At 42.0% G+C, this 13,734-nt stretch overlaps 1 protein-coding gene across 8 annotated transcripts in view; it reads right to left on the bottom strand.

The window, feature by feature from the left end:
- Window positions 1–13,734, bottom strand: part of LOC122554978 (ribosomal protein S6 kinase alpha-3) — a 125,319-nt gene that overhangs the window by 26,523 nt on the left and 85,062 nt on the right. For all 8 annotated transcript variants that reach the window (XM_043700470.1, XM_043700462.1, XM_043700465.1 and 5 more), the window contains one exon: window positions 6,529–6,671. In XM_043700470.1, coding sequence (XP_043556405.1) covers window positions 6,529–6,671 — 143 coding nt within the window. The remainder of the gene's footprint in view (window positions 1–6,528; window positions 6,672–13,734) is intronic.

Here is a 13,734-nt window from a genome sequence, read left to right as displayed (position 1 = left end):
AGGGGTAGGTTCTTCACTCAGTGAGTCGTAAGTTCATGGAATGCCCTGCCAGTAGCAGTGGTGGACTCTCCCTCTTTATGGGCATTTAAGCGGGCATTGGATAGGTATATGGAGGATAGTGGGTTAGTATAGGTTAGGTGGGCTTGGATCGGCGCAACATCGAGGGCCAAAGGGCCTGTACTGCGCTGTATTCTTCTATGTTCTATGTTCTATGTAGGGAATACTGGATAACCAGAGAAAGAGCTTTTGGTCAAGAACTAGAAGAAAGCACATTCCATGTCAGGTATAAATAGCAGAGATAGAGTGAATGCCTAAAAAAGTATACAGTCAGTAGGCATATACTTGAGGGGGAAATCAGGAGGGCAAAACAGGGACAGAAGATAGTTTTGGCAAAAAAAGGGTTAAGGAGAATCCATTAAGGATAAAATACATTAAGGATAAAAGGGTAATTAAGGAGAGAATAGGGCCCCTTACAGATCAACAAAGTTACATATGTTTTTTGCATCAGTGCCAACTGTGGAGAAGGAAGATAGAGAACATGGGGAAGTAAATAACAACATCTTTGAACAATGTCCGTATTTCAGACATGGTGGCACTGGACATTTTAAAACACAAAAAGGTGAATAAATATCCAGGACCTGACCTGGTGTATCCAAGAACTCTGTGTGAAGTTGGTAAGCAATTGTTGGGCCCCTTGCGGAAATATTTGTATCATCATCGATAGCTACAGATGAGCTGCCGGAGGCTGGTTAATGTGGTGCCACTATTTAAGAAAGGTGGTAAGGAAAAGACAGGGAACTATAGACTGGTGAGGCCTGACATCAAAGGTGGGTAAGCTATTGGAGGGAATCCTGAGGGACAGGGTTTACATGTATTTGGAAAGGAAAGCAATGATTAGGGATAGTCAACATGGCTTTGTACATGGGAAGTCATGTTTCACAAACTTGACTGACATTTTTGAAGAAACAGAATTGATGAGGGCAGAGTGGTGGTAGTGATCTATATGGATTTCAGTAAAGCGTTCGACAAAATCCCTCATGGAAGACTGGTCAACAAGGTTAGATCACATGGAGTACAGGGAGAATTACTCATGTAGATACAGAATTGGTTCAAAAAGGTAGAAGGCAGAGCGGTGGTGCAAGGTTGCTTTTCAGACTAGAGGCACGTGACCAACAGTGTGCCACAAGAATTGGTGCTAGATCCACTGGTTTTTGTCATTTATATAAAAGATTTGAATGTGAACATAGGTTTGATTATTAAGTTTGCAGATGACACCAAAATTTAAAGGTGTCATGGACAGCAAAGGCTACCTCATAGTACAAGGGGATCTTGATAAGATGGGCCAATGTGCCAAGGAGTGGCAGATGGAGTCTAATTAAATAAATGTGAGGTACTGCATTTTGGAAAGAAATCAGAGCGGGACTTACACACTTAATGGTAGGGTCCTGGGGAGTGTTGCTGAACAGAGATCTTGGAGTGCAGGTTGTTAGTTCCTTGAAAGTCAAGTCACAGGTAGACAGGATAGTGCCGTTTTATTGATCAGTGCATAGACTATTGGAGTTGGGAAGTCATGTGGCTGTACAGGACATTGGTTAGGCCACTTTTGGAATAGTACATGCAATTCTGGTCTCCCTGAAAGGATGCTGTGCAACTTGCAAGGGTGCAGAAAAGATTTACCAAGCATGTTGCCAGGATTGGAGGGTTTGAGCTGAATAGAGAGGCTGAATAGGCAGGGGCTATTTTCCCTGGAGCAGAGGCTGAGAGGTGACCTTAGAGATTTATAAAATCATTAGGGGGGTGAATAGGGTGAGTAGACAAAGTCTTTCCCCAGAGTGGGGGAGTCCAAAACTAGAGGACATAGGTTTAATATGAGAGGGGCAAGATTTAAAAGGAGCCGAGGAGCAACTTTTATCCCCCCCCCAGAGGATGGTGCACAAATGGAATGAGCTGCCAGAGCAAGTGGAAGAGGCTGGTAAAATTACAACATTTAAAAGGCATCAGGATGGGCACACGAATAGGAAAGGTTTAGGGGGATATGGGCCAAATGTTGGCAAATTGGACTAGATTAATTTAGGATATCTGGTAAGCATAGACAAGCTGGACTGAAGGGTCTGTTTCGGTGCTGTACAGCTCTATGGCTCTGCTATCTTGTTGCGCAATTAATTTACCTCTGTTTGTAACCTATTTATACCCTCCTTGAAGCTAGCATTTCCACACAGATTTGTATCAGCAAACATAGATACTTTATTGTCTTTAACTAAGGTATTACCAATGGCTACAAATTTCTGAAGCCTCAGCATATCGTGGTACACTCAGCCTTTCGACTAGAAAATGCTTACTTCACCCCACGTCTCTGGTTTCCGTCTGTTAACCAATCCTCTATCTATATTAACATACTATACCAAATTTGATCCCTCCATGTGACAATACATAAAATTTTGGAAATTTGATTACATTACACCCAATAGCTCCTCTTTGTCTACTCAAAAGAAAACTTTTAGAACAAGATTTCCCTTTTGTAAAGCATAGAACATAGAACATAGAACAATACAGCACAGAACAGGCCCTTCGGCCCATGATGTTGTGCCGAACATTTGTCCTAGCTTATGACGACTTATTCTGACCATACTATTCTTTCTAAGTGTGCGATGAGGTCTTCCTCAATAACAAATTTTAGCATCATAATAGATGTCAGGTTAACTGACCTGTAGCTGCTGGTTTCTCTCCCTCTTTTATTTACTGAGTTACAGCTAAAAAGTTACAGCTTGTAACACCATTTACAGCAAATAATACCTCAGAAGTACTGAGGTCAAAGAAGATCAGCCTAGAATAATCAGATGGCGAGCTCAAGTAGACTGACAGGTAACTATTTTAAACTATCACTGGCTCAGATTCAGAAGTTGGCAGGAGGCCATTTGATCTACTGTGCCCACGCTGCTCAACAAAGCGCTGACTACACTGATCCAATTTCCAGCTTTTGGCCCATAGCCCTAGATGCTATGGCAATGCATTTGAATGTCTAAATATCTAAATACTGCGCAAATCCCTCAAACGTAACCACTCTTTCAGGCAGTGTGGTCAAAACTCCCATTATATTCTGGGTGAAAACATTTTCAATCTCCCCTTAGCCTTCTGCCTTTAACCTTAAATCTATGCCTCTAATGGAATAAGTACCTATCTATTCACCCCATCTATGCCCCTCAAAATCTTGGACATCTCAATCAGGTTCCCTTCTCATCCTTCACTGCTCCAAGGAAAACAATCCCAGTCTATTGAATCTTTCTTTATTTCAGACCCTCTAGCCCAGGCACATTCCTGGTATATCTCCTCTGCACCATCCGTCAAACTGTAACTTGGTGACCTGAATTGCATGTAGAACTCCAGTTGTGGCTTAACTCACGTTTTTACAGTTTCAACATAACCTTCATTGCTCTTGTATCCTATGCCTCAACTAATAAATATCCCATCTGCCATCTTAATCGCACATAATTTCTTTTATGTTCCCTCCTGCACTTTTTAAACTTCTCTACACACTGCCATATTAGTCCTTAGTGTCTGCCATGAGCTTCTCTTTTTCTTAATCCTAACCATTAAACCCCTTGGCATTCAGGGTTCTCCAGTCTTGATTCAACCTTTACAGGAACATATTTGTTCCAGACTCACTGTTTGCTTCTTGAATGACTCCCACAGTTGTGACAGCTTTATTTGCAAGCAGCTGCTTCTAGCCCACTTGGCCAAAATTGTATCTTAGTAAAATCAGCCCTCCCTCAGTTTAGAGCCTTTGATCCAGCCCACTCTTATCTTTTTCCATAACTATGGGTTATGGTCACTACTCCCAAAATGTTCTCCACGAATACACTTGAACTGCCCAGGCTCAATTCCAAATATTTGGTCTAGAACTGCCCCTTCCCTGTGGTTTATGTAAAATATTCTCCTGAAACCAATTTAACCATTTTGTGCCTTCCCTACCTCGCACACAAACTCTCCCAGTGAATATTTAGGTAGGTAAAACACTATATTTACTGCCATATTATTCTTGTACATTTCTGAAATTTGGTTACATATTTGTTCTTCTGTTTCTCTCAGATTGTTTGGTGTCTACAGTGAAGACATAACCCCGTTTGCCTCTTTTGAGAGTTTTCACTTCTATCTATAGAATGTCTTAAAGGATCAAATGACAACATAAATCTTTATTGCTATAACTAATTATTTGATTAATTTTGTAATAGCTCCTATTCTCCCTCTATTTTGTCTGGATGTCCTATAATCTACAACTGCTAATCCTGCCCACCTTTGAGCCATGTCTCAGCTACAGTTATGATATCATTACCCCCCCAACATGCCTCTATATGCCCTTAAATGTATCAATCTTATTCCTCAGGCTCCTTACATTAAAATATATTCCACTCACCCTTGTAAAACTCATTCTTTCTTAACAGGCCTATTTTCTCTGACTTCCAGACTCACTTGATCACGTTTTAATATCCAATTCCATCTCAACTGATCTCCCCTCTGAGCTATTCATCAAGATTCCAATCCCCTCCAAATCTTGTTCATATTTGCCCAAATGCCAAATTGCTGATTGGTAAACCCTTCTGCAAAGGTGTTCAGATGTAACCTGTCCAATGTTTACAGATCTCACTTTCTCTTTCTTCCTATTCATTACTCTAAACATAGACCACAACTTCTAGCTGTTCACCCTCTCTCTTCAGAATGCCCTGCAGCTTTTACATGACATTCTCGACCTTGGCACTCAGGAGGCAACATATCATCCTGGAAGCACATCTATGGCCACAGAAGCACATCTCCTTCCCCCATTCATGAATCCTCTGCCACTAATGCCCTTTCACACCATTTCCTCTTTCCTTCCTCTTACTGAACAGCTGGACTTTCCACAGTGCCATGGCCAGTTTCTAGGAGAACAGTTATTTTCACTGTTTTCCAACAGTTTGCAAGAAAGATGCATTCTCAGATTTTGTCACTACCAACTTCATCTCCTCCTGCTGGCAGTCCCCCATTCCCTCTCTGCCTGCACTTCCTAAAGATATGGGTGACCACATCCTGAAACGTGCTATCCACAAACCTGTCACCCTTGTTAAATGTACTGTACTGCCCCCAGTTACCACTCCTGTTCCAAGTTCCAAGACCTGCAACTTGAATTACTCAAGCTGGAGACACGTCCTGCACAGATAGTCATCCGGACCACTAGGAGGGTCTAGGCTTCATCACACAGTGCAGGATGTGCAAACCATGGGCCTCAGCCCCCCATAGAGACTTTCAGTAAACAGAATATGGATGCTTGCTTTTATTTTACCCTTACTCCTGTTAAATGTGCGCTTTGGAACATTCATTCAATTGAAGCATAGGAATTTAAATTGGCCAATTAGTCTCTCAGACCTGTTCCACTTTAAGATTTTAATCATAGTTCTTCTGTATCTCATTTCCTTTGATCGGCCTTGAGTCTATATCCCTTAATACCCCCAAAAATATCTCGTCTACAAAATTTTCCATAAGTCAATAAGCTGTTGACGGATAAAGGTTATTTCCGATTTCTACCAGTCTTTGTTTGACGGGCTTCATTACATCAGCCTAGAAAGTCTAGGTTCAATATTAAGATTATACCCTCTCCAAAGAGGACAGTTTCTCTCTAAAGATATTTAATCCTTTGTAACAAGTCAAGTAGTTCACCCCTTAATCTTCAATACACAAAGAATTACAAGCGCGTTGTTCTCATACTTCAACCGTCCAGCCCCAGTATTACTCTGACAAATGTGAATTGCAACCACTCCAATGCCTTTCCTGAGGTAATATGGTGATCAGATTTGAGAGCTGTAACTGCAAGATTAGTCAAATCAATGCTTTATATAAGCTAACTTTATTCCTTTGCACCTCAGTCCCTGAGATAAGGGTTAAGATTCCACTGATCTTTTTCTTAAAAAAAAAAGTTGTACTCACTCACGTTTAGTTATTTCAGTACATAGACCCAGCATCTCACTGCTCTAGTTTCTAGTTTACAATTTGACATCTTTCTTGCGTCTAAAGTGGATGATTATTTACTTCCCCACAATGAACTCAGTCATAGTTTTGCTCACTCACAATTGATGACCACCTGATAAAATCACCCACACAGTCCAGGCAACAAGTGTTGCTAGTTCAGTTCCAAATCTGAGGGAAGAAGCATGATCAGCACCCTAAAAACAGTTAGCTATAAAACACACAAGCTTAAAATTCCAGCAGAGCAGAAAGATAAATCTCAAAGCTATATTCAAGCCAAACCACCAAAAACAGGAAATTTGAAAACAGATATGATAAGTTTTTGAATACAGTGGGAGCTAATTGAATTATTTTCCCAAAAAAGGCTCGATTTTAAGAACTGCTTTAAATGAAAATTCGGTCCTTAAACAAAATCACAATGAAGTGAGGCAAGTGCATTCAATGTCAGAGAGAAAATGGAATAAATAATGTTTACAAGAACACATTCCCTATGGCAAATAAAGTCTAATATGAATGAGTTCAAAAAAAGCTTACCATGAGAACACCAAAAGACCACCAGTCAGCACTCTGAGTGTGGCCTCTTCTGTTAACTACCTCAGGTGCCATGTACTCCACAGTACCACAGAACGAATAGGCTTTCTTCTCGTGATCAATAGACTCTTTGCTCAACCCAAAATCTAATTGGAAAATAATGCACTTCAGAATTAAATGTTATTTCAATTATCCACATCAGACTAATGTTTATACTACTAATTTATGATGTCTGATGCCAAAGCAATAAATTCAGTGAAAAATACAGCAAGGAAGCAGCAGCTTCAACTGGGGTAAGGTATCATCTCCCCTCAGCTAAATTTCTATTAAGCCCAGCATAATCTTGCAATCATCTACAATAATTGCATGGATGTGATAATCTACAATATGCTCACAGGTGAACAAATGTTCTGCAGGAAGTTATGTAGAGGTGCGACGGCAGCTGACCCACTGGCAGAAGACAGAGGGTCAGCACGAGGAGAGGAGAATTTGAAGAGAAGTAGACTAACAAGATTAGCACTCAACAGGCATGCAAAAATAGGAGAAGGCGGTTGCAACCTCTAAGGCGGCTGCGACGAGCGCTTCAATGGGCCTTTGAGGATGTCAAGACACATCAAGGACACTGAAAGTTATCAAAGAATCAAGCTAGGGATAAGAAAATCCCCAAAGCTGTAGAAATGAAAGGAACCATGGCAACACTAGGCTGGGTCCAAGAAGGGATGAAGAGAATTGTAAGAGAAAAAAGGGCAGGAGTGAAATTGAAGTGATGGACATCACTAGTAGCAGCCAAGATGTGAAAGCAAATCACCCCAAGGGAAAACAAAATACGAACCTTGTTATTGGAATTCATATATCGAGGCAGTAAGCAGGGAAGAGGTGACAGCTTTCAGGAGTTCAGATAGGCCACACAATAGAATAAAGTTGAAGTAGAATGGCATCAACATGGAGCATCAATAAACTCTCGTTCAAAACCAGAGACATATTGATAACAACTGGAATATTCAGAGGGTGCATTGGAGGTATTTCCACAGGAACAAAAATCCAGAATAGTTTGTGGGGCAGTGAAAGTGCATGACAGAAGATGGAAATTGCAAGAAGATTCCAAGGCAAGAGCAGAGCATACTGTTTCAGGACAGCAAATTACTAGTCAGGAGTTGAATTGTAGCTCAAGTTGTAAAACGAGCAGATCAATCAGATTCAGATGAGTGTGTTGTGAGAGAAAAGTTACTTTAAAATGTACACAACCAACCAGAACTCTGGAGTTTAATATTACCATGTAGTCTGGTGCAGCAATGTAGAAATGTGAAAGGTTAATTTAAGGAAGATCTAGTACTCACTGAGGCAGAGAATAGACAAAATGAGGGAATAAAAGCAGAATTTCTGAAATAACTCAGTAGGTCCGACAGAATTTGTGGAGATAAAACAGAGGTAACAGAGTATGATATTCTTTTTCAGAAGTTATATTGAACTTGAAATGATAACTTTTAAATTGATGCTGCCAGATCTGCAGTTTCCCCAGCATTTTGTTTTTTTTTAAATTTCAGATTTCAATCGTCTGTAGTATTGCACTTTATCTGAGGCAGTGAGGAGATAGGCTGCAGTGGTTTAAGTTGACTATTGGTACTAAAATGTACTCAACAGTTAGTCCACTGAAATTTTAATAAAGGGAAACATTCAGAGGGAAAAAGTACAAAGGATAGCAGTAGATGGCAGGGGACATCTGCATACAGCAAGGAGCTCTGAGCTTTTGGCTGGGTCCACTGCTTTCCACCATTTACATTATTTGGATAGGAACACAGGAGACAGAGTCATAGAGATGTACAGCATGGAAACAAACCCTTCAGTCCAACCTGTCCATGCCGACCAGATATCCCAAAGTTTGCAGATGATACCAAAATTGGAGGTGTAAAGGACAGCAAAGGAGGTTATCTGAGAGTACACCAGTATCTTGATCAGATGGGCCAATGGGTCGAGGAGTGGCAGATGGAGTTTGATTTAGATAAATGTGTGGAGCTGCATTTTGGAAAGGCAAATCAGGGCAGGAATTATACACTAAAATGGTAAGGTTGTGGGGAGTGTTGCCTTGGAATGCAGGTTCATAGTTCGTTCAAAGTGGAGTCGCAGGTAGGCAGGATAGTGAAGGCATTTCGTATGCTTGCTTTTATTGGTCAGTGCATTGACTATAGGAGTTGGGAGGTCGTGTCGTGGCTGTACAGATCATTGGTTGGGCCACTTTTGGAATACTATGTGCAATTCTGGTCTTCCTGCTAGAGGAAGGATGCTGTGAAACTTGAAAGAGTGCAGAAAAGATTTATAAGGACGTTGCCAGGATTGGAGGGTTTGAGCTATAGGGAGAAGCCGAATAGGTTGGGGCTATTTTCCCTTGAGGATCAGAGGCTAATGGGTGACCATTTGAGGTTTTCAAAATCATGAGCAACATGGACAAGGCAAGTAGACATGGTCTTTTCTTCAGGGTGCAGGGATTCCAAACTCAAGGGCAGAGGTTTAAGGTGAGAGGGGAAAGATTTAAAAGGGACCTAAGGGGCAATCTTTTCACGCAGAGGGTGGTGCATGTATGGAATGAGCTGCCAGAGGATGTGGAGGAGGCTGGTACAATTACAACATTTAAAAAGGCATCTGGATGGTTACATGAATAGGAAGGGTTTACAGGGATCTGGGCTAAATGTTGGCAAATGGGACTAGATTAATTTAGAATATCTAGTCGGCATGGATGAGTTGGACCAAAGCGTCTGTTTCCATGCTGTACAGCTCTATGACTATGACCTGCCTTAATGCATTTCCTAATACACAAGCTTTGACAACCCATTCTTGCATCTCTATAGGTCTTTGCAGCAAATTTTGTTCATAATATTCCTGTGGTATGCATTAAAAGATTTTACTATATTAAAGGCATAGTATAAACTGTTGTGTAATTCCCCTACTATTAGCCAGCAACATACTTCATTAATGAAACTTAGAACACATGGAAAAGTACAGCACAGAACAGGCCCTTCAACCCATGATGCTGTGCTGAGGATTATTCTTAATCTGAAGTAAAATAACCTAACCTACGCACTCCTCAATTCACTGCTGTCCATGTGTATGCCCAGCAGTTGCTAAATGTCCCGAATGACTCTGCTTCCAGCACCACCGCTGGTAACACATTCCATGCATTCACAACTCTGTGTAAAGAACCTACTGCTGATGTCTCCTCTAAACTTTCCTCCTAACACCTTAAAACTATGACCACTCGGGGCTGTCAATCCTGCCCTGGGGAAAAGTCTCTGGCTATCTACTCTATCCATGCCTCTCATTGTCTTGTATACCTCGATCAGGTTTCCTCTCTTCCTCCTCCTCTCCACAGAGAAAAGTCCAAGCTTAGTCAGTCAATCTCTCTTCGTAAGACAAGCCTTCCAGTCCAGACAGCATCCTGGTAAACCTTCTTTACACCCTTTTCAAAGCCTTTGTACCTTTACTATAATAGGACAACCAGAATTAGACACAGTATTCCAAATGTGGTCTCAACAGGATCTTGTAAAGCTGCAGCAAAACCACACAGCTCTTAAACTCAATCCCCTGTTAATGAAAGCCAAAACACCATATGCTTTCTTAACAACCCTATCCACTTGGGTGGCAACTTAGAGGGGTCTATGCAATGGAACACCAAGATCCCTCTGTTCCTCCACACTGCCAAGAATCCCTCTCTAATCCTATATTCAACATTCAAGTTCGACCTTCCAAAATGCATCACTTCGCATTTATCCAGGTTGAACTCCATCTGCCATTTCTCAGCCCAGCTCTGCATTCTATGTCGCGCTGCAGCCTGCAATAGCCCCCGATACCATCAATGGCACCTCCACCCTTTATGTCATTGGCAAGTTTAGTAACCCATTCCTCAACCTCCTCATCCAAGTCATTTACAAAAACTACAAAGAGCAGAGGCCCAAGAATAGAGCCCTGCGGGACACCACTCAACACTGACCTCCAGACAGAATACTTTCCATCTAGAACCACTCTCTGCCTTGCTTCTGTCAGCCAACTAATTCTGAATCCAGACAGCCAAAACTCCGTATCCCATACCTCCTGACTTTATGAATGAGCCTACTGTGGAGAACCTTATCAAGTGCCTTGCTGAAGTCCATATACACCAAATCCACTGCTCGACCTTAGTCGACTTCTCAAAGAAATCAATAAGATTTGTGAGGCATGTCCCTCACAACATCATGCTGACTGCCTTTAATAATGATATGTTTTTCCAATTATTCATAAATACTATCCCTCAATTCTTTCCAAAACCTTGCAGGCCACAGACGTAAGACTGATTGGTTTGACAATGCCAAGGATTTCCCTATTATCCTTCTTGAAAAGAGGAACAACATTCGCCTCCATCCAATCCTTCAGTACGACTCCCATGGAGAGCGAGGAAGCAAAGATCTTCGCCAGCAGCATAGCAACCTCCTTTCTCGCTTCCCGGAACAACCTAGGATATAAATCTGTTCTCCCACTGCAAGATCTGATAGCTGTCCTGGCTCATTGCCAAGCATCAAATCCAAAATGGCCTCTCCCCTCGTCGGCTAGTCTACATACTGAGTAAGGAAACCCTCCTGAACACACCTGATAAAAACAGCTCCATCCAAACCATCTGCACTAAGGAGGTTCCGTCAATATTGGAAAAGTTGAAGTCACCCATAACAACAACTTTGCTATTAGGAGATCTGTAGCAAAGCCCCAATGAGAGGGCTACTTACCTTTAATTTCTACAGTGCTTTGTAATGCAAAAGAAAGTTCACATTACAGAAACAGTATTTACATATCACCTGTTTGGTTGAAAGAGAATTTTAAAGGGTGGCGGTGCTTGTGGAGAGGGTGGTTGAGGGATTTGGTGATGTTATTGGAGCACATGTAATCTGCTGCATCTAAACTGGATTGTCAATGGATAATGTGTGTAATGTACAAGCTATAATTTGGAGGTGAAGGATTTATTACATGGTTAAGTTTAGAAATCAGGAAAGGAAGTCAAAGAATGCATTGGTTATTTCAGGTCATATACAAATTGCTCAGTTTACTCATAGCAAATATTTAGAACAACAATGAAAATCAAGTTCTTGGCTTAAGTCAATACACTGTATGCAAAAAAACAACTGAACATATGACACTTTTACACTTCAACAGACTGCGTTGCTTGACTTCAAAGCAAAACCTTTACATCACGCATTTACATTCTCCTTTCGGACTCTGGCTAATGTCTGTTGTTGGTTTATTATGCCTTCACTTCAAGTCTGGGAGAAAGTGAGGACTGCAGATGCTGGAGATCAGAGTCAAAATGTGTGGTGCTAGAAAAGCACAGCTGGTCAGGTAGCATCCGAGATTGGGGGGGGGAGAGGGAGAAAGAGTCGATGTTTCAAGCATAAGCTCTTCATCAGGAACGTAGGGAGGAGCCCAAGGGGACTGAGAGATAAATAGGAGGGAGGTGGGGCTGGGGGAAGGTAGCTAGGAATCCAATAGATGGATGAAGGTGGAGGGTGATGTCAATAGGTCAGAGTGGAGGGTGGAGCAGATAGGTGGAAAGGAAGACAGACAGGTACAACAGTTCAAAAGAATGGTGCCGACTTGGAGAGTTGGATCTGGGATAAGGTGGGGGAAAGGGGAGATGAAGAAACTGATGAAATCAACATTGATTCCATGTGGTTAGAGGTCTCAAGGAGGATCTTCAAGTCGGTCTTTCATCAGTCCATGTTCACAGCTAGAAGGGACCACAAAATGCCTGTGCAATTGGTGCCAGGCATGCATCAACCACCACGCCAGACTAACAAAGATTATATACAGTCCTTGGGGAAAAAACCACTAGAACCTGGCTCAATGAGAGTTTACTTAACCACAATCTGTCTGGTTTTTCAGTTTGGTTCCAGAATGAGGGATTTACTGGCCAAGGCAGCATTTATTGCTGATCCTTACTTGGATTAGTGGTGGTGGTAGTGGCAGCTACCTTCTTGAATCATTGTCTTACATGAGAGGGAAGTACACCCTATCTTGCCTTACATTATCAGGACAGACTTGACCAGTAGGCAATGAAGTTACAATGGATAGTTCCTATTCAAGGTGGTACATGTTTTGAAGGGCCATTACCAAGGTGACATTCCGATGCATCCACTGTCTTTATCCTTCTCAGTGACAGAGATTGAGGTTTCAAAACTGCTTTTGGTGGAGCCATGGGGAGTTATTGTAGAGCAACTTTTAGATAGTACACATTGCTGCCACTGCATGGTGGTAATGAAGGGAGCAAGTGAGTGAGTGAATGTTGAAACTGGTGGATACACAGTGCCAAATGAAGCAGGGTACATTTTCCTGGTTGGTGTTAAGCTTCTGGAGTGTTGCTGGAACTACACTGCAGGCAAGTGAATACTATCAGTCACACTCCAGACTTGAGCCTTGTGGAAGGCAGACAGGCTTTGAGGAATCAGGATGTAAGACCTGCCACAGTATTTACATGGCAGGTCCAGTTCAATTTCCTGTTAACAGTTATCCCCAAGATATTGATAGCAGGGATTTAGTAATGGTAGTGTCAATGAATATCAAGCAGTGTTTTCTTTTCTCCTGTTGGAGGTAGCAATTGCTTGGTATTTGTCTGGCACAAATAGAGGTGCTTTATTCAAAATAGCTGAAAATGTGTTGCTGGAAAAGCACAGCAGGTCAGGCAGCATCCAAGGGGCAGGAGAATCGACGTTTCGCGCATGAGCCCTTCTTTGGGATTTCGATGTTGTGGCTATTACGGAGACATGGGTAGAACAGGGACAGAATTGGCTGTTGCAGGTTCCAGGGTTTAACTGTTTTAGTAGAGTCAGAGGTGGGGGTAAAAGAGGGGGAGGTGTGGCATTGCTTGTCAAAGATAGTATTACAGCGGTGGAAAGGACGACGGATGAAGACTCGCCATCTGAGGTAGTTTGGGCTGAGGTTAGGAATAGGAAAGGTGAGCTCACCCTGTTAGGAGTTTTTTACAGGCCTCCTAATAGTCCTAGAAACGTAGAAGAAAGGATTGCGAGGATGATTCAAGAGAACAGTGAAAGTAATAGGGTGGTTGTTAAGGGGGACTTTAACTTTCCTGATATTGATTGGGAAAGCTATAGCTCAAATTCGTTAGATGGGTCAGTGTTTGTCCAAGGTGTGCAGGAGGGTATCCTGACACAATATGTCGATAGGCCAACAAGAGGT

Source organism: Chiloscyllium plagiosum, chromosome 12 (genome assembly GCF_004010195.1).
Source record: "Chiloscyllium plagiosum isolate BGI_BamShark_2017 chromosome 12, ASM401019v2, whole genome shotgun sequence".
In the NCBI taxonomy this organism is placed as follows: domain Eukaryota; kingdom Metazoa; phylum Chordata; class Chondrichthyes; order Orectolobiformes; family Hemiscylliidae; genus Chiloscyllium; species Chiloscyllium plagiosum.
This window is presented reverse-complemented; position numbering and strand designations above follow the sequence as displayed.